This window comes from Eucalyptus grandis, chromosome 2 (assembly GCF_016545825.1).
Source record: "Eucalyptus grandis isolate ANBG69807.140 chromosome 2, ASM1654582v1, whole genome shotgun sequence".
NCBI lineage: Eukaryota > Viridiplantae > Streptophyta > Magnoliopsida > Myrtales > Myrtaceae > Eucalyptus > Eucalyptus grandis.
Genome location: NC_052613.1, coordinates 46,710,426 through 46,738,208, shown reverse-complemented (window position 1 = coordinate 46,738,208; position 27,783 = coordinate 46,710,426). Strand labels below are relative to the sequence as shown.

General features: G+C 40.8%; 4 protein-coding genes across 7 annotated transcripts; 2 read left to right on the top strand and 2 right to left on the bottom strand.

The window, feature by feature from the left end:
- Window positions 1-899: 899 nt before the first annotated feature.
- On the top strand, window positions 900-8,489 carry LOC104433168 (CDP-diacylglycerol--serine O-phosphatidyltransferase 1). 2 transcript variants are annotated; one of them, XR_005548723.1, is made up of 13 exons: window positions 900-1,547; window positions 3,305-3,489; window positions 3,984-4,049; window positions 4,153-4,212; window positions 5,060-5,150; window positions 5,601-5,655; window positions 5,811-5,890; window positions 5,993-6,109; window positions 6,265-6,349; window positions 6,779-6,870; window positions 7,517-7,770; window positions 7,918-7,999; window positions 8,087-8,120. XR_005548723.1 is itself a non-coding variant. In XM_010045832.3 (13 exons), exons 2-13 carry the CDS (start codon window positions 3,329-3,331, stop codon window positions 8,212-8,214), a joined length of 1,278 nt encoding a protein of 425 aa, XP_010044134.2. In that variant the 5' UTR covers window positions 907-1,547; window positions 3,305-3,328; the 3' UTR covers window positions 8,215-8,489. The 2 variants fall into 2 exon arrangements, 1 of the variants encoding a protein (XP_010044134.2); XM_010045832.3 differs by having other exon boundaries at window positions 907-1,547; window positions 7,911-7,999; window positions 8,087-8,489.
- A 1,230-nt stretch (window positions 8,490-9,719) lies between these two features.
- Window positions 9,720-14,064, top strand: LOC104433169 (sec-independent protein translocase protein TATC, chloroplastic). 2 transcript variants are annotated; one of them, XM_010045833.3, is made up of 4 exons: window positions 9,720-10,097; window positions 11,223-11,542; window positions 12,040-12,330; window positions 13,573-14,064. In XM_010045833.3, exons 1-4 carry the CDS (start codon window positions 9,809-9,811, stop codon window positions 13,780-13,782), a joined length of 1,110 nt encoding a protein of 369 aa, XP_010044135.2. In that variant the 5' UTR covers window positions 9,720-9,808; the 3' UTR covers window positions 13,783-14,064. The 2 variants fall into 2 exon arrangements, with proteins under 2 accessions (XP_010044135.2, XP_010044136.2); XM_010045834.3 differs by having other exon boundaries at window positions 9,721-10,097; window positions 11,235-11,542.
- Window positions 14,065-15,208: 1,144 nt separating this feature from the next.
- On the bottom strand, window positions 15,209-17,955 carry LOC104433170 (protein DETOXIFICATION 14). Of its 2 annotated transcripts, none has more exons than XM_039304308.1 (7): window positions 17,473-17,955; window positions 16,765-17,315; window positions 16,558-16,644; window positions 16,373-16,477; window positions 16,022-16,260; window positions 15,730-15,935; window positions 15,209-15,456 (listed from the first exon to the last, which is right to left on the bottom strand). In XM_039304308.1, exons 1-7 carry the CDS (start codon window positions 17,758-17,760, stop codon window positions 15,394-15,396), a joined length of 1,539 nt encoding a protein of 512 aa, XP_039160242.1. In that variant the 5' UTR covers window positions 17,761-17,955; the 3' UTR covers window positions 15,209-15,393. The 2 variants fall into 2 exon arrangements, with proteins under 2 accessions (XP_039160242.1, XP_010044137.2); XM_010045835.3 differs by having other exon boundaries at window positions 16,373-16,429.
- A 4,833-nt stretch (window positions 17,956-22,788) lies between these two features.
- Window positions 22,789-27,397, bottom strand: LOC104433171 (protein DETOXIFICATION 12). Its single transcript, XM_010045838.3, has 7 exons — window positions 26,962-27,397; window positions 25,187-25,731; window positions 24,724-24,810; window positions 24,555-24,611; window positions 24,203-24,441; window positions 23,812-24,017; window positions 22,789-23,254 (listed from the first exon to the last, which is right to left on the bottom strand). Exons 1-7 carry the CDS (start codon window positions 27,229-27,231, stop codon window positions 23,189-23,191), a joined length of 1,470 nt encoding a protein of 489 aa, XP_010044140.2. The 5' UTR covers window positions 27,232-27,397; the 3' UTR covers window positions 22,789-23,188.
- Between the last annotated feature and the right edge of the window lie 386 nt (window positions 27,398-27,783).

The following is a 27,783-nucleotide window of genomic DNA, read 5'->3' as shown; positions in this document are numbered from 1 at the left end:
GGCGTACTTTGCCCCGCTTTTTATTACACGGGCGGGGGCCGTACGGTCGGAGGGGGGCGTTTGACATTTCGTTTTCATGTTTGAACGGACTGCAATTAAAGAGAGGGGAGTACACGCCTGCTCGGTTGACTCGATCTGGACCTGTACGCGTACACGCAAGTACGCACGTATACACGTCGACAGGACAAAATTGATTACTGTCCTCCACTGCCTTTTTGAAAAGGAAGGGAGGGAGGGAGGGAGGGAGGGGGAGTAGGGCGTACAAATATGAACGGGTCGAGCGTGGTCCGAGAAAAAATGCCTATGGTAATGGTAGTGAGTAGGGGCACGCAACAGGACCCGGACTGGCCTTACTTTTCTCGGGCTCAGATGGTGCTCCGGGAACCTGGACCGGCCCTTTTTCTGAGTTCAATCATGATTGGATAAGGATGCGAGTCAAATCCAAATCCGTTTTCATTCGGCGAGAAATGATGAACCCGAGTCAATGGGAGAAAAGGAAGAGAGAGACCGGGACGATGGATTGGCAGCGATTTTAGGTCCTAAAAAGCGATTGGATAATCATGAGGGGAATCAGGATCAGACGCAAGCAGTGCGCTAATCATGTCGCGAAATCGACCGGGGGAGGGGGAGAGAGAGCATAAAAGGGGAGAGGGGAGAATCGAATCATCAGGGAATGATGCCCCGTAATTACGCCACCAGCAGGAGGGCATTCTCGGGACCTGGCCCGGACAGCTCCCCCCCACCCCCACTCGATTCCCCAGGGGTGGTCCGAAACGTCTTCAAAATCTCCCTTTGACCGTCGTACTCTCTCTCTCTCTCTCTCTCCGAGGAAGAGGAAGACGAAGAAGGCAGTAGGCAGGAGAAAGAACCTTTTTTTTTTTTTTTTAAATTAAAAAAAAAATGTCGCGAGCGTGAATGCGGAGATCAGCAATTAATGGGTGGGAATCATTAAATGATCGCCTCTCCTCTCCGTCGCGCGACCCTTTTAAGCAGCCGTTCGCAGGGACGCGCAGAGGGGTTGGCTTTCTGTATTCATCTCCGTTCCCTCTCCTCCTTCCCCCTTCTCTCTCAACCTTTTCGAGCTCTGTCGTCATCGTCGTCATCTTAAAAGCCTTAAAGCTTCCTCCTTTGCCTCTCAGATTCGGATATAAATAAGTTTTCTCGGTGCCAGAGCGAAAAGGGTGCCCCCCCAAGCCAGCAATCTTCCTGAGTTCCTTTTGCTCTCTCTCTCTCTCTCTCTCTCTCTATCTTTCTCCCGTCAACTCGCGCTTCTCCGTCGTCTGATGCTGCATTGAATTCTTCGCCGCTCGTTAATCTCGCGCGCGCGCGGGCGGCGCGGGGCGGGGCGGGGCGAGCGCGCAGGGAGGTTCTCTCTCTCTCTCTCTCTCAAACGCTCGAGGATCGATCGACCAGTCGCGGCGGCGGTTCCCCCCTGTAGCGTCCGTCTCCGCGATCCGACGGCCCGGATCTTCTCGTCTGCGATCGTACGGCCGAGGGATCCCCTGTCAGCCCGTCCCACCCTCTCTTTTTCTCTCTCTTATCTCTACGTAAGTTCGCTTCGGCACATCTATCTCCCTACTTCCCCTTTAGGGTCACCGTTTTTATGGACGCTCTTCGTGTTTTTTTTTGCGTTTTTTGCCGCCCTCCCTCTCTCTCTCTTGCTGTGTTGTGTAGTGTCGTCGTTGCTCTATGTTCTTCCGACTTTCTTTTTTATCATTTTCTGGCATCTTCTGGGCATCTCTCTGTTCATTTCTTTCCCTCGTTGTTGCTTCTCTGTTAAGCTTAATCCTCCACGTGTTTCTTCTTTTTCAATGTTCTCCCACCAGAAAAGGTCGTCTCTTTCGTGTGCATGTTGATACCCATTGCTCTCCTCTTCTTTTCAGATTTCTGTGGATTATTCTCGCATTTATTTGTTGTTTTTGGTCTTTGAGGAATCCCTGTGGATCCCAATTATCAAAGGTTTCTCCATATTCTTTTCCGGTAATGGTTAAACCGTTTTAAAGTGATTGTCTCAATTCGAAATGGCTGGTAGTGTTTGGCAGTTGCACAGTGGGTAGATGCCTTTCGGGTTTTTTTTTTTATTTTTTATCTTGAAGGGATGAATTGTAGGAAAAGCATCCCTTTTTGTGGGACTGTGATTCCTATGTTTAGTCCAAGCGAAAATTTTCTTTTCTTGGTTAATCGAAAAAAAATGCCCGTTATTGCAAAGACGTTTTGAAAGATAAATAATAAACATATAACTTTGGTTAAATTCCTGGTGTATCTCAATTTCCGGAAATCAGACTATAGAATTCCTACTTTTTCATTTTGAAGTGAGGTTGGTTATATTTTTGTATTTACTTGTCAATATTGATTTACATTTATATTTATTATTATTTTTTTTCACTTGAAGAATAGGTGCACAACATATTGAAGTTGTAGTGAATATAGGGAATGCTTCCTAGAATCTATGCTTACAAAGGTTCGAGATAGATGTTCAGCGTTTACTTCTTAACTTGTTGAAATTTAGATAGATACAACATGTATGTTTTGGGTTAAGCAAGCAAGGTACAATTGCTTTGTTGGAAAGTTGAGGACCTTTTTTAATGGTGTCAAGGTTATTTGTAGCTATAGCAGTGCATAGAGTGCTTCAATGTCGGAAACTTTATTTCAATGGGTACTCATATCATTGGAGTGTTGCTGAATGTAAGTGTATTATCTGGGACAACCTGTAGGGGTCCATGACAGTTTGTGGGATGAGCTGGATTTAAAGATCAGACATCCCATGTTCTTTTTCACCTGCAGATGTTTTTCTTGGGGCGGAGATGCTCTGGAAAGATTACTACATTGTGATGAGTACTTGATGGAACTAAGAACTGTAATGTACATGTTGCAGTACACAGGCTGAAAAGTCACTACTTTTATCTTGTGTGGGGAAAACCTTAGAAGTGGTGGTTTTTGCTATGCCTTTTTCTTTTTCTTTTTCTTTTTCTTGGAGTGAGAGAAAAGGGGGGTCGGCTTTTTTCATGTTAAGACAGTCTCAACAGTAATTTAAGCATTAACTTATTTTTTACTACAGGCAGATGTTAATGTGATGCGTGCATTTGTTGCTTCTGGACAGCACTAACGTTACGTTCGCTATAATTGGCTTTAATTAGTTGTTGCAAGAACAGCGTTCTTTGTTCTTTAATTTAATTACGAAACTTTGTGGGTGGTTTTCTAATGGTAGTTTTATTATGATCCTTATTCTCTTGGAATTAGCTGTTTCTTATCAGATTTTATTTCTAAAGGACATCATGTTTTTATTGTCTTCTATGATTTGCAGGTACTGAGTTGTATCTTATCAGCTATGGAGCCTCATGATCATAGAAGACAAAGGAGACAGAATAATCTTTTGCACGCAAATGGCAATGGCAATGTGACTGTTGTCGATGAATTTGATCCTTGGACTGCATGGGCATACAAGCCACGGACCATATCCCTCTTACTAATTGGAGCATGTTTTCTGATGTAAGTAATTGCTGATTGGCAATGGGCCATATCCCTCTTACTAATTGGAGCATGTTTTCTGATGTAAGTGCATGCTGATTGGCAACCATGGTTCAAATGATATGCAAGCTTACGTTAAGTTTTTTTGCATATAGCTAACATTGAATGACAGACTCTCTTCCTTTAAACTCTGATGTGTTTCTGGTCTTCCTTAATGTTGAAATGAATGTTAACTATGGGCAGAAAGAGAAAAAAAAAAGGTGGGTGCTAGCTACTATCTGTTTCTTTTGTCCTCATGGTGGCATTGTTGGACCTGATTGCTTTCTATGCTGTGCATAACTTCACCTATCTTATGAACTGGAGGAAGACTCGATGATATTTCTTTAACTCACAGGAACATGTGATTTATTTCCTTTTTTGAGCAACTGGAGTTTGTTACGAAAAGTGTAGTAACGTAAATTAAACTATACTTGAGCTGTTCGTTAATTTCCAAAATTCAAATATCTTCTGTCTAGATGGGCAAGTGGAGCTCTTGATCCAGAAAGAAGTGAATCTGGTGATGTCGTTACATCTGTGAAAAGGTACGCCGTCGTGTTTTGCCTCGAATGCTTCATGTTGCATTTCATGTACTTCGCTCATCAAGAATTATCTTTTTAATGCCCTTAATTTGGCTGTTTCTTGCAGGGGGGTGTGGGCCATGATTGCAGTGTTTCTGGCTTATTGCTTGCTGCAAGCCCCATCCACGTAAGTCCGTTTGTTATTCACTTACATCTAACCATCACCTTGTCTTTCTCCTTTCGTGCATGTACTTTACTTACAGGTGGAGCAAATTAGTCTGTCATTTTATATTGTTTTTCATTTTGCACTTGAATATCCTGACATCTAGAGAATAAAAGATATTAAATCCATATGTATTCACTTAGTTAGAACTAAAATGGAGGGAGAAAACCCAATGTTTGGGGGAATGGCCAAGATGGAAGGAGGAAGTGGATAGAGTACTAACTACAACTCCTTTGTATTGTTGTGATTGTGAGGCTGTAGCTCGCAACATTACTAAAATGGTTGCATGTTGACTTGTTGAGCTAATGAAGTACATTAGTCAATGCTGCATTTCCATTTGCTTAAAATAGAGAAGGGGATGGTGTGATGGCATGATGAGGGGATGGAGTGACTGCATGATCATTCTTGCATAGTTTATTACCTTTACTTAGTGGGATTAGCAACTTTAGTTGTTGTTCTTGTATTCACCCTTGCATACTGTCCGTTGTTATATACCTGATGCAATGACAGGGATTTTTTATAAGTAACAGATCCAGATTATAGTGATATCACGACAAGTTTTTGAATGATGTGTTGAAAAATAGAGAATGGAATTGTGTGACAGTCATGACTTCTGATAATTGTTAATGCCTTTGGTTTACCGGTTCTAGTTGGGTTTCTATCACATTCTGATCTTCTAATGGCTTATGGTCAGGTTTAGTTACTTTCCTGCTTCTAATTTGAAATTTCTGTTTGTTGTTTTATCCAACTTTCGCTAATGCTGCAATATTTAGGGGCTGTCTAACTTTCACCTATCTGCTGCATTATGCAGGGTCCTTATTAGGCCTCATCCTGCAATTTGGCGTCTAGTCCATGGCATGGCTGTTATATACCTTGTTGCTCTCACATTCTTGCTTTTTCAGGTTGGTTCCCATGTAGCCAGCCATTCTTATAACTACTCTCTCTGGCCAAGTCTGCTGTTGTTTTTCCTCTGTTCTGTGTTTTTTTTCTCTCCCCAATTCTTCTGGTTAAGTCTACTTCGATTTGTTTTCCCTGGTCCACAGAGTGTTTACTCTATATTTTAATTTTTTTGGGGGGATGAGGATTTGCGATATTGGTAATTGAGGCAAATAGTCAGGAAAACTTAAGGAACTTCAACTTGTCCCAATCATTTATTCTGCTGAATATTTGTTACGGCTGATAATTGTCTGCATATACTTTTTCAACTTTTGATGATCTTTTTAATGTTCTATTTGACATTCTGACTAGGAAATACATGCTTGGTACTCTGAAATTTTAAAAGACCTTGTTAGCTACTTATCTCTGCCATAATTTAAGGTGTTTAACTGACTTCATATTGCAATATGTTCCAGAAGCGTGATGATGCTCGACAATTCATGAAGTTTCTCCATCCTGATCTGGGAGTCGGTAATGATTCCATTCACACCTACTGTCATGATGCATTAGTTGTTGGGCCTTTTGAGTGTTCTTCTGTTGATGTAGATAGTATGAAAAATTCAGTTTCCTACATTAATGTTTTCAGTTGGACTTGGGACTGAGTGAAATCTGCTTGAACTTTGCAGAACTTCCTGAACGATCATACGGAGCTGACTGCAGGATTTATCTCCCAGAAAATCCTACGAGCAGGTTTAAGAATGTTTATGTATGATTTCTTCCTGAATGGTCATTTTACCTTCCCTTGCTTTAAGTCTGATCTTATGGAATGTCTATCTGATCGTTTTCCTTAATGCCATTCCTTTTCCAGGATACACTGTTTGATGAATTTGTGCTTGCCCACATCTTTGGCTGGTGGGGAAAAGCGATATTGATTCGTAATCAGCCACTTCTGTGGCTGCTATCAGTTGGATTTGAGTTCATGGAGGTTTGTGCTTTTGGCCTTGTGTGTATGCTTATGTGCATCCAAACACGTGAATGCCCCTTCTTGTGTTTGTCTACAGTTGTGGAATGTTTTCTGTTCTGAACTTATAGTGGGACCCTTGTTTTTTGCAATTAAGCTGCTTTTCTCTTTGGTTTCAGCTCACATTTCGTCACATGTTACCCAACTTCAATGAGTGCTGGTGGGACAGCATTATTCTGGATATATTCATATGCAACTGGTTTGGTCAGTTTTTTCCTTCCCCTTCTTAGGTTCTTTTTATATTTTCTCAATTGGGTCATTATAGTTTAATAATTACTATATGTGTGCATGTATCGATGTTTAAAGTGGTCTTGTAAAAGCGGTTTTACCTATTTTCTTGAGTTTATCTGATAGGATTTTCTGCTTGGATTATTTGTTGAGCTTTGTAAAAAAATGTGCAGGCTTTTTCATAATTTATGATCGTGTAGCTCCTGTATAATTGCTGTTACAGAGACTGTCATTGCCTTGCTGCATGATGAGCATTGCATGAACATAACATGCTTCATGAATAATATCAGTCAAATTTCTACTAGGCCTTTGGCGATGTCATGTCTTGAGTTCTGTTGCTTTTGACAGAATTAACTGCACGAAATATTAAGCATTTGGTGACTAATTCTTTGCTTCAATTTTCAGGTATTTGGGCTGGAATGCATACTGTCAGGTATTTTGATGGGAAAACATATGAGTGGGTTGGTATAAGTCAACAACCTAATGTCATAGGGAAGGTACAGAGGAATTTACAGCTTGGACATTGTAATTTATTCCTCATTTTTGTAAATCGATATTGTCCATTCATTTTGCTATATATAGATAAAAGTCATAAGCATGATAAAAGGACGCATCTCAAGAATTCTTCAGGAAATCCTGCTATATATTATATGCATGTCATGTGGCTTCATTTTCCATTTGATTTTTCTTTGGTAAAGTAGTTTACTTTTGACTCCTGAGTCTAAAGTTGGAAAGTTAGTATCATCCTTTCAAGCTTAATGTCTCCAAAACCAAAACCCATGAAAATAACTGAAAACAAAATAACCATCCCTCAGTTTCGTCCATAGTAAGCAGTGAATCACATGGCATCCGGTTGGTTGTTTCTTTCGGAGTAATTTTGGTCTTCCAGAAAATATATTGTAGTGCGGGAATTTCAGGAACCTAGAACCTCTTTTTGCTATGTCAGCCTCTTTCTTTGAAGTTTGTGGTGTTGGTGTGCTTTTGTGCTCTGGTCTTTGGTAAAATGACTCGTGCATAGCTGGCTTAAATTGGATCGTGCAACACTGTGTCTCTGAAGTCTGAAAACTTTATACTTGGTTAATTTAATGCCCCTCTGCATGCCATTTTTTGGCTCTTAATGGGCTGCTGAACTTTGCTTTTCAGGTTAAACGGACATTGGGACAATTCACCCCAGCTCAGTGGGACAAAGACGAGTGGCACCCCTTGCTTGGTCCATGGCGTTTCATTCAAGTCCTTAGTCTTTGTGTTGTCTTCTTGACAGTGGAGCTGAACACATTCTTTCTCAAGTTCTGTCTGTGGGTTCCTCCAAGGAACCCGGTCATCGTGTATAGGTTGATCCTATGGTGGCTCATTGCAATCCCCACAATCCGTGAATACAATTCATATCTCCAGGACAGGTCTCTCTCTCTCTCTCTCTCTCTCCCGCGCGCGTGCGCGCGCTCGTGCGTGTGCAAGTGGGACATTATCTGGGAATGTTTAGAATTGTGATTCGAACTATTAGTAGTTCATTAACATGATTACTTTTTAAATATTCAAGGAAAAAGGTGAAAAAGGTTGGGGCTTTAGTTTGGCTTTCGCTGGCAATATGTATTGTGGAGCTTCTCATATGCATCAAGTTTGGACATGGTAAATTCTCTTGATGGCTAATTCATTGGTGTTGATGGTAGGTGAGATTTTCATCAGTAATGACTTGGCTCTGTTGAATTTTGCAAGGTTTGTATCCAAACCCGATGCCTCAGTGGTTGGTAGTCTTCTGGTCTTCTGTTGGTTTGGGCATCGTAGCATTTCTCATTGTCTGGTCGTGGCAGCTACATAGAAGCATGCAAAGAAAGAGGCATTGACTTACGATTTATCGGGCATTGATTCTTTGATTTCTTTTTCTTCCTTGTACTGCTGTATATGCTTTTAACGTCTTAAAGAATTGTAAATGCTTGTTTTGCTAGGCCAGAGAGAATCAGAGTCCTAGATAATAGTCAGTTCGTGTCGTCCTCTTAAGGGACTTTTTTTTAGCAGTTTCGGTCAGAGAGTTGCTTCCATGTTTTTGCGACATTCGCCGTACGGTTGGTTTGATAATTTTATGCAGCTTAGCCATTTGGAATGTGCTTCACATGTTTTATATCTCGCACCATCTTTTGGACGGTCATCCGCTGCATCGAAAGCTCTCAGTAGGCTTTAGTGCCCTGGAACTTTTCCAATAAAGGTGTTCATTGGATTTGCCTTGACCAGTGACATTGTTGTTGACCATGTCAAGATGGAAGGCGGAAGTGGTACACAGGAGTTATTATCTTTCTCCATACGGTTCTACTGTACCGAATGTGTTTTTTCGCCCAATATGGATCCTTGGAGGAAAAGGGAAAATCACGTGGTCCGCAAGTTCTGCTTTGTAAAACAGTTCATCTGTCTTTCAACTTGTCTGAATATTAAAGGAAAGTTTCAGATGGAAGGTCGAACGGAATTACATCCAATCGAAGAAACGTTACCATAAAAGTGGAAATTATTTACGCATTGGTTGCAAAACTTGGCAGTGTAAATGAAAGTTCCGATCAATTACGTATGTGAAGAACAATGACACAAAAGAAGTTAACCATCAACTTGGGAAGATCATTACTTTTGGGGATAATTATGAATCACAGTACTAAGAGAACTTATGACCACCTAAGAGAAATTACACCCTCTAAACAGAAGTCACGAAATCATACATTACCGATAAATCACTATAGTGAAGAAAGGAAAGTAATATTCATAGGTAATTTCCAAATAATGGGAAAAGAAATTTATTATTTACTTAGGCAAGTTACCATGTTTTTATGGAATATTACAAACCATAGGACCCACAAAACTTATGATTCCAAAATGGGAATTATGTCTTGTATATAAAAGATAGATAATAATATTATGTAACGAGCAAATTATTATAAGAGGCGAACAAGTTTGCCCAACAAATGCATTAGAAATGATAATGACAAAATGGGAATTACGCCTTGTGAACAAAAGATTTATAATAATATAGAACAAGAAAAGTACTATAAGTGATGAAAATAACGAATGATAAAAATAAATTAAGATCAATTAAGTAGTATCTGTACTACTATCTGATATGGTCTTTATTATTATTATTTTTTTTTTTACGGGATTGTAATTTATGGTGAGAAGGATACGTAAAAAATAGTCGAGATCACATAGCTTGTGTGAAATGGAGTGTTGTCCTGTGAAAAACAAAATGATCATCTGAGAAAATTGTTCTCATCATCTCCATTTTAAGGAAATAACAGTAGCCAACAAAAGTAACTTTGATTACAATTGCAGGATTTGTCCAAACCCGTTTCTCAGCCAACCGTTCCAACACGCAGCCTTCAGATTTTTCCTTCTTCTTCGCGAGAGAGAAGAGAGAGAGAGAGAGATACAATTGCTTGCTCTGGAATCGAAGTCCGGAAGATGGGGAGCACGAGCGCCGCCGCTCTCGTCCCTCATTTGCAGCTCGGCAGCTGCTGCTTCAGCCCTCTTAATTCCGCGAGAAGGAGCGGCCCCGGCCGGGGCCTGAGCTCGCTCCGCTTCGGCAGCTCGAGGAGGACGAGATTGAGATTGGCTTGGAGCGGTCTGAGGAGTCGCGGGGGTTTCCGTGAAGAAGCTGTCTGCTTTGCCTTCGAGGACGGTGATGGCGGGAATAAGCAACCCGAGCTGGGCACTAGCGGCAGCGTTGGCTCCGCCGTGGAGGATAGACCTGGTAAATTGCTGAATTCAATCGCTTTTATCTTTTTAATTTAAAAATATTGTTTTGTTCCATGTGATGCGTTCGCAAGTTGGTGAATTGTGCTCCTTTTTGGCTGGTGAAAGATTGGGTGTCCTTGGTTCGGAGGTGGTAATGAATTGGGAATTATTGGTATTGGATTTGATGGTTCTTGTTGAGGGATACTAATGGAGAAGTGTCCAGATCAGGAATCAATTTGTGATTTTCGTATGCCCGAGAAGTCGCATGAAGGAAATGGTGAATCGGGTTTGATGTCACTTGGGACATTGGCGCTTCTATGGCCGCATTTAGTTCTTGTTTTTCCTGTAACTAGTTGTACGATTGTGGATGATCTCTTCTAGCGTATGACTTTTCAAGCTTAAGTACCTCTTGTAATATTTGAAGAGCTTAAATAGTTGCAGCATCAACCTAGAGGATGATCAGATTGATTTCTGTGCTATATGTTTGGTCAAATGGTGTTGTCATATCAGGCACCGACTTTAGAGGTTGTTCCTGAAACGCTTATTTCTGTGCTACATCTTTGGTGAAATTTTGTGTTGTCCTATAGGGCACCAGCTCGAGAGGTTCTTCTTATGTATAATCTAACACTAAACGCATTGTATTCTTTGTACTCTGAGTGCTTCCCACTTTGCTGGCAATCACTCTGTTATCTTAGTGTCTGTTTGGGGTTGCTATGTCTTTTGATTCCTTTGTGATGTGTATATGCAACATGGATGAGTATGTTTGATTTGAAGTGATTTTAGCTTTTAGCTGTGTTAAACACATCTTTCCTTCTTATTCTTTTTTTTTTTTTTTTTTTCCTTTTTCCTTTCTGTTGCACAAATTCACCTCTGTTCGATCAAACCTATCACCGGAAAAAGAATTATGCTGTTGCAGCCATGCAACAACCAATTTGCACTTTCCATCTGCATTGTCTGTCGCTGAAAACATGTTTCTTCTTAGTTAGAGCCGGTATATGCAGGCTAAATCTTTACTATTTTTCTCCTATTCTAATATTCAACTGCAGTTTATATGTTATCACAGCCATACATTTGAGTCATGGAAATAATGTGCTTGTCTAAGTTACATCTGCTGTAAAAGTGTAAGCTGACATCGCATTAGTGGATGATGCAGGTGAGGCTGATACCTTGAGGCAAGAGACTATCGAGGCCTTTAACCAAGATGATGGAAGAAGTCCCCTTTATGATCTTCTGTATCCTGATAAAGAGCTCCTTCCCGATGACAAGGAAATGAGTATATTTGATCATCTTGAAGAGCTGAGACAACGACTATTTGTGTCTGTTATGGCAGTTGGTGCTGCTATTTTGGGATGCTTTGCTTTCTCTAAAGAGTTAGTAGTGATTCTGGAAGCTCCCGTTAAAACACAAGGTGTTAGATTTCTGCAGCTGGCTCCTGGTGAATTCTTCTTTACAACTTTGAAGGTACCTCTCTCTCTCTCTCTCTTATGCGCACACACTTACACAGTGGGTGAGTCGATATCCATGTATCTTCTGTTCAAGTCAAGTGATTCCATCAACAATGTGGATTTCATGACTAGAATATCAGATTTTATACTTTCAGACATGGTTGTACTAGTTCATTGCTAGGCAGATCATGTTTGCTAGGTCTGCTTGCACAACAACATTATTTATTACATGAACCTGCCAATGAGGTGGATTCCTGTTGCTCTGTTGTCTGAATCAACAGATTGTGAGACCTGAGTTGGCAACTTCTAACAAAAACAAAATATGCCTGAGCTCTTTCATATTATCAAGTTGCGTAAGCACTAGAAGAGTTGATATTTAGCATGTGTGGCGTATTTGCCTAATTGTGTGATCCAATTCACATTTTTTTATCCCTTGATCAAACCATGGTTGGGTGACCTGTATATGATGAATGGTGTGCTGTTATGATTTAAGTATTTTATTTCATACTGCAGGTTTCTGGATACTGTGGTCTTCTTCTAGGAAGCCCTGTTATTCTCTATGAGATTATAGCGTTTGTTCTTCCAGGTCTAACGAAAGCAGAAAGAAGGTTCCTTGGGCCTATTGTTTTAGGGTCTTCTGTACTTTTCTATGCTGGCATTGTATTCTCCTACCTAGTTCTTACTCCAGCAGCCTTGAATTTCTTTGTGAGTTATGCGGAAGGGGCCGTTGAGTCACTGTGGTCCATTGATCAATACTTTGAGTTTGTGCTAGTGCTCATGTTCAGCACCGGTCTATCTTTCCAGGTAAAACTTTAGTTTGCAAGTTCATATAATGATATGAGTTCATTGCTTTCTTTGGTCTCCCTAAAATTTGCTTCATGTGGACTTTTACATGGCTGAGTGTGGAGTTAACCATGGAGATTTCTAATGATCTTTTGGGTGTTTTTCTGAAAATTTTATGAAACAAAACTGTTGCTTTCAAAATGGAAACAAGGAACTGCTGCCCAGTGAATTGATAATTAGGATTTAACAGTTGATTTTTTTGGATGGGAAAGATGGAATAGGAAGGAGTTTTTTCTGCTGAATGAATTGATAATTAGGTTTTGTAGTTGATGTTTATGCATGGGCTTCCTCCAATGTTAGAGAGAATGAAATACTGGATGAATGAAAACATCATCCCATGCTTCTAGCAATTTGTCTTGTGTTTTTGGAAAATTTCTACTTTTTTGTCCTCGAATTTTCATGCTTTATCTAATCAAGTCCTTCTACTTTCACTAATTTTTCTAATCAAGTTTATACAACACTTTATTCGATCCAATTCAGTTGACATGACTGTTGAGGCGATACCAAGGTATGATACGCACAAAACATGCGGATGCTCACATGGACATGTGTGGAAAAATTTAGCCAATATAGACAACATCAGAGTATGATGTGTGTAAAATTTAGCAAATGTGGATGCCCACATGGACATGCACATTGGAAAAGTTTTGTCCACATTAGAGGGCTACATCAGTTGATTTAGCCAGATTTAATGTCAAAGGGGCTTGATTAGAAAGTTTGTAAGAGTAGCACGACTTTATTAGACAAATTAAAAGTCTATAGACTTGATCAGAAAAAGTGTGAAATATCATGAAGGAAAATCATCTTTGGCCAAGGGTTTCTGGCAATGATTTCATTTGACATGATTGAGACAACAAATTATTAGAAAGCAGCTCTACTTGAGTTTCATCCTTCATGTTGTCCATTTCCCTGTTCAACTTATAAGATTAGTCAATAATTGTGGTATTGTGTGCTAGAGAATGTGAATTAGACATCGACCATAACCTGTACTAGTGTATGCACATTCCTTGAAAGCTGAATAGTAAAGAAAATCGATACTAGATATTGGTCATGGAATCTTTCCTTTCAATGATGAGATATTCTTTATGAAAGGCACATATGATTTCATTCGACTAAAGAGTGAAATTTGTGGTTCCAGTTTCTGCCACGCTCAGTCATTTCTACAGCTTTGTTCAACTCCTGATATTTTTACTTGTCCTTCAGGTTCCAGTAATACAGCTCCTTCTGGGACAAGTTGGTCTAGTAACAGGAGACCAAATGCTGTCCATTTGGAGATACGTAGTTGTAGGCGCGGTCGTAGCTGCTGCTGTGTTGACACCATCAACAGATCCTCTTACTCAAATGCTGCTGGCAGGACCTCTTCTTGGCCTCTACTTGGGTGGCGCATGGGCGGTTAAGCTCATAGGGCGGTGAACTGTATGTGCTCACAACTTTACTGGTGTGTAAATCAGAGTGCGCTCGGCGCCTGAGACTACCCCAAAGGATGTGCTTGAAAATAGCTGGTAGTGAAGCATTTATGTACAAATCTACTGATCGGTCTTCTCGTCCGAGGGTTTTGTATTCTTTTACACTAGTGATAGCGGGATAACGTTTCCCGTTTATAGTGGAGCAATTTCAATACATTTGCTCTTCAGTCATTGTCTCTTTACTCCTGTCCAAAAGCTTCTATCGCTTATCACAAGAATTTGTTGCTAACATAAACGCCAAAGCTTCTGCTCTTTCAAATTTTCCTTCTAACCTATGCAGTCCATCACGCTTCTTCCTTGAACACATCTTCAATTTCTCGATCAATAAGAATTCTCAACATTTTGCACAACCAGTCGTGCTGTTGTTGGTGTAATTTTTACTTAACCATTTGTAATTATTTTTCAAGTTTGCGCAGGACATCAACCAATTCATTGAAAGCCCTTCTGCACTTACCTAGCGTATTGACTTCTCTATAAATATTTTTTGTTGTGGATGCAAAGAAAGGGTCCAGGGAGCAAATTGAGATCATTGGTGCATCACCTATATCCTTCCATCTCCATTTAATAGCGAAAGCATTGAATGATGCCTCCTAAGGCCTTTTGGTCTCTAAAGGACCTTGGGTAAAAGTCAGCCGTTTAAAAAAATTTGGAAAAGCTTTGGGAATCATCGTATTTCCAAAACCCCTTAGTCCATGATAACTCCATGGAAGCTTTGAGTTTTAGCATTTTCAGAATGCTAATGTATTTTTTTTTCCAACTTTGACCTCACTGGACTTTTGAAACTCCGAAAATATGCTCATCACACGATGTTTTGAAACAGCATCAGTCCTTTACACTTTCCTTTACAAGTGTAGTTTTTAGCATCTAAACCAATTTTCCTTACATTTTACAAACAATATTTGCATTTTGAAAAAGTTCTCTCATTTAGAATGTTTTTTTTTCTTTATGCTGAGGATCCGGCCTAACTCACTTTACGGGAGCACATCACTCATTTAGAATGTGTTTGTTTCAAGAAAAATGAAAGATTTAGAAAATATTTTCCTTAAATAATTGCTTTTATCGCTTGAATTGTCAATAAAAATGTTTTCATTATCGATAACAATTCATATTTAAACATTTTAATGAATGATGATAATATTTTTCTTTCATTTATTTGTGTAAACAATAGAAATAATCATTTTATAAAAAAAATATATATATTTTCAAATCAATCATTTTTTGCAAATCTTTGCATTTCTCCAAAGTAGCCTTAGCAAAGGCAGCAATATAGTACTTTATAGTTGACCACTTTCATGGAAAGGAGCATATACTTCTGTTATTAATGCAGCTGCAATGCTGTCAATAGAAACTGCTTGTTGGCCGTGCTGACAAGGGGGAGAAAAAGAGAGGTTGCCCATTTTATTTCTTATGAAAGTAGCTTCACATCGTGCGGTGGGAAAGAATCGATTTGAGCAATTTAAAAGCAGTGTTCACTTTTTATTAGCAAACGTCAGCCACTAGCCTAGGGGGAAAGAATCGATTTGAGCATGAATTTCTTCCTAAGAAACTCTTTTCTTGCTCACTCCAGGGCATTGTTTTTCTGAGATCTTCCACGAAATATTCTGTCCCTTGCCCTGTCTGCCTGCAGTATCAGAAAATGGAGAAACAAGGAACACAGCGGTTGTTAATATATCGATAAAATTGTCCGACGAAATCACGCACATCTAGTTCTTTCCTATTAGAATCGTTAAGAAGACTAGTGGCCGGAAGCTGAGGATCTTGGTTTAACTTAAAGAGTCGAAACGATGATTTCAAGATGATGAATCCTCTTCAATCCTCATTGCTTCCTAGCAATCGATAACAAAGTGTACTCGTTTTGGCTTTCGCAAGATTCAACCTAGAAGCAAGCAAGTACCTGCTTGTCCCAATCCGTGCAAGTCGTGACAATGATGAGCAGAGCAGTCTGAACGAAAGAACCAATCTGAATTCCGATCCAAAGCCCCTTTCCTCTCAAGTGTGCATAGAAACCCAACGTTGCAGCAACAGGAATCCCGCAGACGTAATATGCCCCAAGGTTAATGTAAGCTCCAATGTCCTGCCAACCACATCCTCTGGCCACACCTGGGACAGAACCAGAAAAGAAATAAGAAGAAATCAAATGAGATCGCCGCTAACTCTTGTTTGATCCAATTTTCTAAGGAATGAACCTGAAAGGACTCCTTGTAAGTTGTCGAGTATCACAGATAGGCACAAAAGAGGAGCCATGGATTCAACATAATGGACCACCTCTTCCTCGTTGCTGAATATGTAGCCGAATGAGTGGCGGGTGATGAACAGGACTGTGCTTATCACAGCAACCCCCGACACTGTAATCAGCATGGCAACTCTAACAGCGCAACGAGCTGCCTGTGGATTCCCTGCGCCTAGTTCATTTGAAACCCGTGTGCTACGATCACACACTTGTGTTTTAGTAGAGAAGTCGAAGAAAATCGGACAATAACAATTAGGCGTATGTGCATACATGGGTAACATGTACGTGCGAGTTTGTAGGTGCAAACCTTACTGCCGCCCCAAGTCCATCTGGGATCGCATAGAGCGTCGTAAGCACCGCCAAGCTGCCGAGGATTGAGAAGTTGAAATCAATCAGTCTGCAATCTTCTTCCCTTCGGAAGAAAGATACTAAAAGTTTTGAGCATGCAAGCAAAACCAGGAAGAATTCACACGCGAAAGCCTAAGGCCATACCACACAGATAGGACTGAAGTTTCAAGCTTCGGGTTGGGGAGAAGCCCGGAGAGCATCGTCAGAAACTCGAACGACCACCATTGGAGGCTGAAATCATTAGGACGAAAATGCATCATTTGGTGTAACGTCTCGGAGACTAGCAATCCAACTCAAACCCTTCTGAAACAGGAAAACTTAAAGCTAAGACAAAAGCTAGAGAGTCCCCACCAAATCATGACAGCAGAAGGGACAGCGAAGCTGAAGAACTCTCTCACTCCTGGGAACAGCTCCATGGAGATCCGCACACGCGTCTTCGTCTTTGCGCAATCGGGGGAATACTTCATGTACAATGCGAGCAGAATCACATTCAACCAATAGGACAGGCCTATGGCTATCGCCGCTCCGAGGTTGCGGAAGCTGGAGTGGAAAACCAGAGTCCAGCAGAGCGCTAGGTGGAAAATTATCGTGACGAGAGAGCTCACGAGCAGAGGGAAGACAAGGCTCTGAGTCTGAAAGTACCGGACCAGAGGCTGGAGAGTCCCGTAAGCGAAGAGCGCGGGAATGAGGCAGGTGGCGAATCTACCGGCCTCTAGGGAGATCTCCGGATCTTGGCCCATGAGAACCAGCAGCTTTCCCATGAAGATCCACACGAGCGACAAGGGGAGACAGACTAGGACAAGACAGAAAATACCGGTGTGGATTTGGATGCTGAATTTCTGGTATTGCTCAGCTCCATACGCTTGCCCGCAAAGAGTTTCGAGGGCACTCGACATTCCAAACTGCGTCAACAAGTAACACGCGACATGTATAAGCATCCAAGGCATATAAGCATACAAAACTTGGTGAACGAAAATAACAAATCCTGTTCTGTAAGCTCACACACAGGCATGGATATTGATATCAGATATGCACAGTGAGAGAGAGAGAGAGAGGTACGAGTGGACTGAAGCCGGTGACGGCGCAGAAGGAGATGGCGATGGCGGTGCTGGAGAGAGAGAGCTCGCCGAGGTGACCCACCATCATCACCGATACGATCTGCAGGAAGTACTGCGACAGGTTGACGGCCACCATCGGCCCTGCCATGTACCCCATCCTCTTCGTCTCCTCCTTCAATGTCTTCCACCCCGAGCTCAAGGCGGAGACGCCGACGCCGTCGCCGTCGCCATTGCCGCCGCCTCCTCTCTCTCTCCCGCCGCTCGCCAACAGACGCTCGCCCACTTCCATATGCCAATGCGTCACGTGTCTCTCCCTCACTCTCTCTCTCTCTCTTCCTCTCTATGTTCTTTATCTTAAGCGCTTAGCTAGACATTGATCTTTCAATAGCTCCCATGATTTTCTTGTTGACCAAAATAGCTTTTTGCATGATGGGGGTCTTGACTTCATCCGATGGTACTACAGACGAATGATTTCATTTGGTCAGTGGCGCCTATAATATCATTGCCAAGGTCATATATAAACGCAAATCGGCGCGTCGCATTTACGAGCTTTTGAACATTGTTTCCTGATTATTATTATTTTCGACCAAAATGTTTCATGAATTTCAAGACTTGTTGTGCAAACTTTTCCTTTTCACTAATAAAAAGAAAATTTCGAATGACGTAATTACAACGCCATGCGTTCCAAAGTTCGGGGAGTGAGGAATCCTTTTCAAAACTTGAATACCGGGAGAATTAAAAACTTTGATTGTCTTAGGAATTTATGTGACTTTAATAACATAGGTTGTTAGAGATAATTAGGATAATACTTTAGGATATTTTTCTATATTAGAGAATATTAGATACTTTTCTTGATTTTTTGTATATTTAAAGATTACACAAATATCTAATGATATACCTTACCTTACATAGTCATTTCATGAAACATATAAATAGATTTATGTAATTTTCGTCATCATACATCAAATTAAATTAAAAAAACTCTCCCATTCAATTCATTGCCTTTTTGTATCTACTTCGATCCTAAAGTGCACCCACTACACAACCATGTGCTCATTGGGAGCTCATCTTGCTTCTTGTGTTTTTTTTTCCCAATAAGTCCTAATATCCTCATGTCAACGTCGATTTCAACATAGTTTGTTACGTCCAATAACCAATGTCAGACTGTAATGTTGTCACATAGTCTATAGAGCCCTTTCATCTAAGGAAAAGCCATCGAGTTACTATTTCATCCACAAAGCTAGCTGTATTGGCCGCTTGTTGTTTCCCTCTGTTTCTCAGCTTGGTCATTACAACATTGACTGCACAGGCCGCATCGTTCTACAATCATTTTGAAAGTACTAACCCTAGTTGAAGGCATGTTAAGAAAGCAGAAAGCCCAAGGTAGCTTAGGACTTGGCTTGGGCTTTCAGCCTTGATAAGGCTGGCCTTTGCGGAATGGAATTTCAAAAAAATTTGCCAAGCACCTGCAATATTTTGGACGCGGGACTTTGGGATTCTCAAATGCACCATAAACAATTAACTTTGAAGAACAATGCTGATTCGATTCGATTCACATATTTTGTGTGCAGATATTTTATCCACATTTAAACAGTGTTTGCAGACTAGAGAAGAAAAATATGAACATATGAAGGAAAAGACAAAGGAAGAGGACAAAAAAACAAATGATGATACGTCAAATCCTAATGAATCAGCAGCGAGTGGTGGTAGCAAATTAGTATACGACACCCCCTCGCCGTTGGGACCGCCTCCTCGTACGTGGGGCTACAATGCGCGCCCGTATAAGACCGGCACTTCTAAATCCCACTCGGTTTGCCGTGCAACGTTTTAACACGTTATCATGAAAAATACATTAACGTTGTACAAGTCGCAAACTGAAAGCGAACTGCTGTCGAATAGGATTATCTACGAAGGCTAAAGACCTAAACTTAATCGGTGCATGGAGTGTTTCACGAGCTTCCGAATAGTTAGGCCTTTGTACTCGTATCACTGAATTATATAAAAGATAAAGGGGTACGTATAACGCATGTCGACCAGTAAGCGAAAAGAAAAATTCCTGGGACCAGTTTATTTCGCTGTACAGAATCCGAGAGGAGACGTAGAGCTTTTGCATTTCGGTTCCTTCTAACTTTTAGTGCGAAAAGTGCTTGCACGAACAAAGGAGGAGAAAGGAATCTTGAGCACATCGTGAGGGCCCCTTTGGGTTTCTTGGGCGATAATCCGGCTATAAGACTACTTATCGCCGGTCACTATCTATTATTGGTAGGAATCATTGTCTTCTTTGTGGACATAGTTTTCAAAATGGAAGCAAGAAAAGGGGTTTTGCTGCCCAGTGAATTGATAATTTGGCTTTGATATTAGATGTTTTTGCGTGGGAAATGTGGAATAGGAAGGTGCTTTTGCTGCCCAATGAATTGATAATTAAGATTTACACTGTTAGAGAACATGAACTGCTGGGGGAATGAAATATTCATCCCATGCTTCTAGCAATAACTATTTTTTCTTGCAGAAAATTCGACTTTTCGTTTCTTTACTGTCACAATTTATCTAATCAAGTCCTCATACTTCAAATTTGTCTAATCATATCTTTATATTTTCATAAATTTTCTGATCGAGTCATTTTGACACTAAATCCATCGAACTTGGGTGACATGACTAGACAAAACCAAAATATGATGCGATAATATATACAGATTGTCACCTAGACTTGTCCGGAAAATTTTAGCCGACATAGATAGATAAAGTTTAGCCAATGTGAACATTTGCATGAGAAAAGTTGTATTTGCGTAAGACATCACATTCCATGGATTTGGCATCGGAGGAATTCAATTAGAAATTGTGCAAGTACAGGAACATTATTAAATAAATTCAAAGTTATAGACTCGATTAGAATAAGTGTGGCACCCACAAATGTCATGTCAAAGTCATAAATTAACATGATTCCATGGATCGCAATTACAAAACTCTCGAACAATGTTTGATGGTTTTCAAGACTTGTTGTGCAAGGTTTTCTTTTTTTATCAATGAAAAGACATGGGATTATGTAATGACCACATCAGATGCTAGTGGTGACTAAGCAATTCTCTTCAAATCCTGCGTACCAAAGTTGGTTTTGTCATTTGAATTTTGACATGACTACTTCAACTTGCTATACAACAAATGAGCAGTGCAAACGATGCACGCCATACTATTATTCAAAAGTATTTCGCTGTCCTCTATATATTATTTTATATCTGTGCTCATATTTTATCCACAATTAAACAAGGAGTTCGCAGGTTACAGGAGACAAATATCAACAGTTGATTGTTTTTTCACTCATAATGCCAATAATTGCATTTTATATGTTTAGCTTCTGAAGGAAAAGACAGAGGACGAGGAAATCAAAAGAAATAATAATAAAACAAAAGGCCTGATGAGACAGCAGCGAGGAGCTGTCGCAAAGCAGCATACCGACAGGAGCTGAGCTCTCACGAGTGACGAGGAGATAAATGTTTTCTGTCAGGATTCGTGAAGCCGTGCATGAAACATCTTCTCCATCCCCCATCCAACTGATAATCAATCTCATTAGATTCGATCCATCGAATCATATTTTGAATGAGAAGAGAGAGAGAGAGAGAGACTGCATGTTAGAATCTCTTGATGGCACTGGCGAGTAGAGACAAGAAGTGCCACCACCTACTCGCCATCCCTATTGCTTGGCAACACGACACGAACACCATAACAAGTCGCAAAATCATATTATAGCATTTCATCGAATATGATTGTACATAAAAGGTATAGGGACCGCCATTATGCCAGCACTGATGTGCTCTTTCTTATTAAATCATGCAAACTACTTTAAATCGGGACTATCCATGCATATGAAAAGATTAAATTTAATCGGTGCATGGGATGCCCTATGAGCCTTGGAATATTTGAGCTTTATATAATGCAAAACGAAGCACGGCATGTCGGGTGCCACGCGTGCCAAAGAATATATCAAGAAAAATTGCTGGGACCAATTTGATTCGATGTATAGTGTCTGAGAGGAGAAGTAGAACTTTTGCAGTTTGGCTCCTTTTGTACTTTCAGAGCGGAAGTGACTTTGCACGAACGAAGAAGGAAGAAATAATCTCGAGCACATTGTGAGACCTATGAAGCATCGACACTCTTCAAGAGCCTCTATCGTATCGAAGACTTTGGTCGTGTCCGACACTCGACACTCTGTTAATACACGTCGGAAAATCCGACACCCTGGCAACTTTCTCGATACTCTCCGACACTCGAGTCAAAAATTCCGACGTATGAGTTTTCGACATATGATTCCGATATCGAGATCAATTTTAAAAATTCAATAAATGAGAGGAAAAAATATATATGTGAAAAATAAAACATAATAATAAAAATAATAAATGGAAAAATAAGAAAAACCCAATCTTCTCTTCTCTTCTGACTCCCACTTCCCATGATACACAATTCACCCTTTTAATTTTTTTTCTCCTCTTCCAACATATTAAACATGCGAGTCAAGAATATGAATTGCTTATTTTTTTCTCCAAGTTTTATGAATCATTGAAATATAGTTGAATTTGTCAAGTTGAAATAACGAATGATATTAATAAATGACGGATTAATGTTTTGAGTGTATATTCATTCTAGGGTTTATTTATTTATTTATTTATTTATTTGTTTATGAATTTAATTCATATTAATTTTTTTGCCAGAAGTACTGCCGTTTTGGCCCCGCCACGTAAATGCCTGCGCGACACTGGCCTGTGGACCCACCACCGGGCGCCACGCGTAATACACCTAATGGTCTGCCAGCCTCCCCGCAACTTCGTTGCGAAGCTTCAACACCCGCAAGAGCCTACCTAGCGAGCCACCACGGCCGGTGGTTTTAATTCATATTAATTTGATTGAAATAATAATAAAAATGATAATTTATTATGTATATATAAAAACACATTTAATATATAATATATCCCAACGTATCGAAATTCTTTATTTTTTTAGAAACGACATGTCGGCGTGTCGTATCGTGTTGTGTCGCGGGTTGCGCATCGCATGTCAGTATCGATGCTACTTAAGTGAGGACCCTCTGGGTTTCTTGGTGATATCTGGCTAAAGACTACTTATCGTCGGTAGCTACGTATAGGTAAGAAGCATTTATTAGCTTTGGATCTTAATTTATTTTCGATGCTGCTAAAGTTTAGGATAAATCCCGCATTTTTTTCCCCTTCAAAGAGATGGTTAAGCACTCAATTTGAAGATATCCCCCAAAAAGGGTTCTTTGCTGCAACACGATAAATATAAAAACGATGATAGCTAACAACATCACTCGAGTAAAATATCTAGATTTATTTGTTTAGTTCACCAAATATGAAACGGCATCTGAAGTGACCAAGAATCGAGATACAACCTGCCTAATGACTTGATATGATGAGCATTATCCATTTCGGGCAGGGCAATGAAATTACCCTCACTCTTATTTGAATGACAGATGTTCACATATGACTGATGCTTTGTGATTATTGAATGCTGGCTGATGTTCAGGGGTTGGACATTTGTGCGGATATGGTGACCTTGTTCAATGAATTTGAGAGAAAATTGCGTACGTCTGCAGATGCCCCCTGTGATTCAATGCAATCTATGAACGGGATATCACTGAAATCAAGAGCAAACTGGAGAGCTTGTGAATTGCAATATGATCATTCTCTCAGTTGCAAGTCTGCTTGAGCTCAGATAATCGATCCATTATCGGCTGGACAGCTTCCGCCAAATATTCTCTCCCTTGCTTTGCTTGCCTGCAACATCAAAAGCACGTTTAGCACCAGCTTAATTCCTTCGACTGGAAATTGATAAGATCATAGGTGAATGCGGAGCCGAGTACAGCGGGAATTATCAAGAGAAACTTGCAATCGACAAAACATAACATGGCACAACTTTATACATCAACACGAATTGATACCTAGTTCAATGAATACTTCATAATTACATTAAAACATTTTCTGACGACAAGATCAACTAACATGAACAAATCCATGACTGATCTAAATCTTTCAGTTGAGCACAATTAGTTTCTAAATCTTATTGAATCATGCAATCAAGTCCTTGCAAGACAGCAAGGAAATTTTCTAAAGGTTGCCACTAAGGAAAAATTGAAGAATTGATGACAGGAAAAACTTGATTGCACTTCCAATGAAAAGCCATGTATAACTTGTGACCATTGCACCGTGGCTAGAAAGAGGATCTGGGGATGTCCCAAACTCCTCCTCGTCTAGTTTTATGAAGGTATAGCTGCTAAGAAGTCATCCGCAAGGCATGTTGTTGATTTGAGTAGTAGAGGATAAAATAAAATTACCAGCTTTTCCCAATTTGTGCAACAGGTCACAATTGAGAGCAACGATGTCTGCACAATAGCACCCACTTGAATCCCTATCCAAAGTCCCACTCCTCTCAATCCCACCCAAAATCCCAATGTTGCAGCAACTGGAATTCCACACAGATAGAATGCCCCCAGGTTCACATAAGCTCCAATGTGTTGCCATCCGCATCCTCTCGCAATACCTGATCGAGTCAAACATCATCACGAGAGAGGGAAAAAAAAAACATTGCATTATAATCGATTGAGGAGGTGATCGAATTATCTAGTGTAGGCTTCCTTGTTCCTAAATCACAGTTCCATGGTTGGGTCTATCGAGATCAAATCTGGACAAAGTTTTCTCCATTGATACAGAGAGATCGAGTGATACCTGAAAGGACACCTTGTAAGCTGTCTACAATGACGGACAGGCAAACAAGAGGAGACATCTTTGTAACGTAGTCCACAACTTCCTTTTCGTTGCTGAAGGCGTAACCGAAGACTTTATGGGTTGCAAATAAGACTGCGCTCATAATGCTTGTTTCAGTGATTGCTATAAGCGATACTGCATAGACCGCTACACGAGCTGCCTGCGCGTTTCCTGCTCCCAATTCATTGGACACTCTCGTGCTGTTATTGAACAAAGGCAGCGAAAAAGAGTGAGGGTGTTGTTAGAACACTCCAATGGTACTATGGGGGTCAGTCCAACATGCCCCAAAAGGCTAAATGAAGAGTTTACAAACCTTCCAGCAGCTCCAATTGCAAATGGTATTGCGTAAAGTGTTGATATTGTCCCGAGACTATCCATGAGATTAAACAAGAACAGTGAATTACGACACGAGATTGATACACAGCTCTAAAATCAGATGTTGGTCAAGTCATGATAAATGTAACATGAAAGACAGGACATACCACACAGAGAGAACTGAAGTTTCAAGCTGTGGATTCGGTAGAAGCCCAGAAAGCAGGATGAGCAGCTCAAATGACCACCATTCAAGGCTACGATCCATCCAAACGAGTACACAGAAAGAAACTCCATCAACAGAAAATATCTCAAACGGTAAAACAAAAAAGATTAGTTAAGTTCATTTTCCAATCAAGAGGAATGCAAGACTAACGCTAGGTGTACGTCTAGCGGTATAATAAATGGATACATGAAGTGATGTGGTAGACTTCAAGTGAAACAAGTGGGTCACATTCAAAACCCATTTACTATCCATCACTTCCGTTACTGCTAGTATACAAAATACATAGGGTAGTCTTACTAGACCTAGCGTCAGTCATCCTTCAATATAAACAGCATATACACATGCACTGCTACTAGAAAACAAAGAATATCGCACAGAAGTAGCCCTTGGGGATGAACATAAGTTACCATATCATGACAGCTGATGGAACAGCGAAACGGAAGAACTCCTGAATGCCTCGGAATATCTCCATTGACACCGGTGCACGTGTCTTCTGGCACGCACTAGAGAACGTCATGTACAGCACGAGAAATGTCACATTCAACCAATAAGAAATTCCCAATGCCAATGCGGCTCCAAGGTTATGTAGTCCAGACTTGAACACGAGGACCCAACAGAGAGGCACATGTAAGCAGAGCGTGGCACTGGAGCCTATGAGCATCGGAGTGGTGAGGCTCTGGGTCTGGAAGTAACGGACCAGTGGCTGGAGCGCCGCATATGCCAAGAGCGCAGGGACAAGCCACACTATGAACCTACCCGCCTCACGTGAGATCAGCGGGTCTTGGCCCATCAACAGGAGGAGTTTGCCCATGTTGAACCAGAGAAAAGAAAGCGGGACACACACTAAGGTCATAGAGAAGATCGCCGTGTATGTTTGTGTTCCAAGCTTCTGGTATTGTTGAGCTCCGTAGGCTTGTCCGCACAGCGTTTCCAGGGCAGTGGCCATGCCAAGCTGTTGTTGCAGAATCATGAACTAAGAAGTTTAGCCATCTGATGTGATTTCTATGTTATGTATGGCCGTGCCTAAGGGCATATCGGTTGAAGTAGATTCTTCTTTTTGATAAATGAATCAATTTATATCTCCCATGCAGCCGTAGATCAAAATTCGTTCAGACAGACTAGTATGAACATATGTCCCATAAAAGCAACCAAAATGGACGGAATTGCCAGTTTTTTCGTCAACATGCAGTCCATCATCATCGTTGATCAGTTTTCTAAATAGCACAAAGAGCTTTTTCTGGACTCTCATATTCCTAGAATGACTACGTGTTGTGTGTTTTGAAGATATAACACGAGCTTCTTAACCGACAGAAGAGCACCGAATGTAACAAGCTAATTTCAGTACTGTTACATGTACAACTCTAGGAACCCATTGAGAAAGCACATGAGTTCACGCTAATACTAAATTGATTGATAATATAATGTTAAAAAATTATTGTTGGTAAAATGAATACCACTCACTTACTTCAAACATCAATAATGTGATTTCGTCCCATCAAAATCAAATCCCTGTATCTAACACACTGTTGAAGAGCATGTCCCTATGCTTTTTTCCAATACTCACCAACTCGGGTTAATTCATTATTAACTTTTCCACCGTTTCTAATACGACATAGACCACTTAAGCGGGCCAAGTCAAGCCATCGTCAAGAAGAAAGTATTACTAAACTAGCCGCCATCTTGGACTATTCAGCACCAGTCATGTGCCAATGATGCCCTCGGGAACCTCAAAGATCCAACCTCACAGATTCAACTGGCCCAGGCAGATGCTTCAAAGGGTCGTGCGTGGTTTCGAGCAAACTGATTACATCGATATCAGCGGAATCATCATCGAGATTGAGCCTCTGACACACATGTTGTCGCTATTATCATCATGGCTCGTGGAGTTCATTTGTTCGAAAAGAATGAAAGTGAAAAAATCGCTGAGTCTGCTACATGAAATTTAAGTTTAGCTGAAGTGCAGCATTGTTGAGAGCATAAGGAAGCATATGATTGATCATATGGAAACAGATGGCACACGTGTAATTCAAACAAGTAGTCACTGATCATGGGTTGATGTTAAAATCGCTCGTCCGGTAAGAAATATTGGACCACGGTAAAATAATCCAAAACAAAGAGTCAAAAACGTGAAGGGAGGGGAGAGAGAGGGAGAGGGAGAGAGAGAGAGAGAAAGGGTACGAACGAGGAGGCTGAAGCCGGAGACGCCGGCGAGGGAGATGGCGATGGCGGTGCTGGAGAGGGAGAGCTCGCCGAGGTGGCCGACCATCATGACGCAGACCAACTGGAGGAAGTACTGCGACGACGTGACCACCACCATCGGCGCCGCTATGCTCCCCACCCTCTTCACCTCCTCCGTCACTCCTCCCCACGTGATGCCATCGCTCTTGCGCTCTCCCTCCTCCCTCCTGGCCAGCAGCCTCTCCTCCATCTTCTGCTTCGTTTCTTCATCCATGGAAAGACGGGAAAAGATAGAACGAAGGAAAGAGCTGCGGGGTTTGGCGATCTCGGCCGCCTACGCTCGCTCCTTTTAATATGAAGACTCTGACAGAAAGAGAGAGAGAGAGAGAGAGAGGGGCCGAATGTCTGTCTGGAGTAGGTGGTGTTTTGTGAGAGATGATGGGTCGTTTTGGCGGAGGAGTATCGTGTATATCTTTTAGCTTTCTGCCTTTTCTGGATTCTTTGGAGGCAAAATGCGTCAACCATGACGCACGTGGTTTTGAGAAACTCGCGTGGCCGAGAATATTCAAGAGAGGATTGGGGAATAATTTTTAATTTTTTATGAGGTTAATAATTTATTCTAAATTATAAAAAATTAAATAAAAAATAATCATAAATTATTATAGAGTTCATTCTAATATATGACTTACAAAAAATTATCATTTTCATAATATCCTAAAGATTTTTATGTTAGTAAAGTCCAAAATCTTCAATGATTACTTCTCATCACGTCATCATCTAACGTGGAGTTTTTTTCTTAGTTTAATCGATCACCACTTAATACATG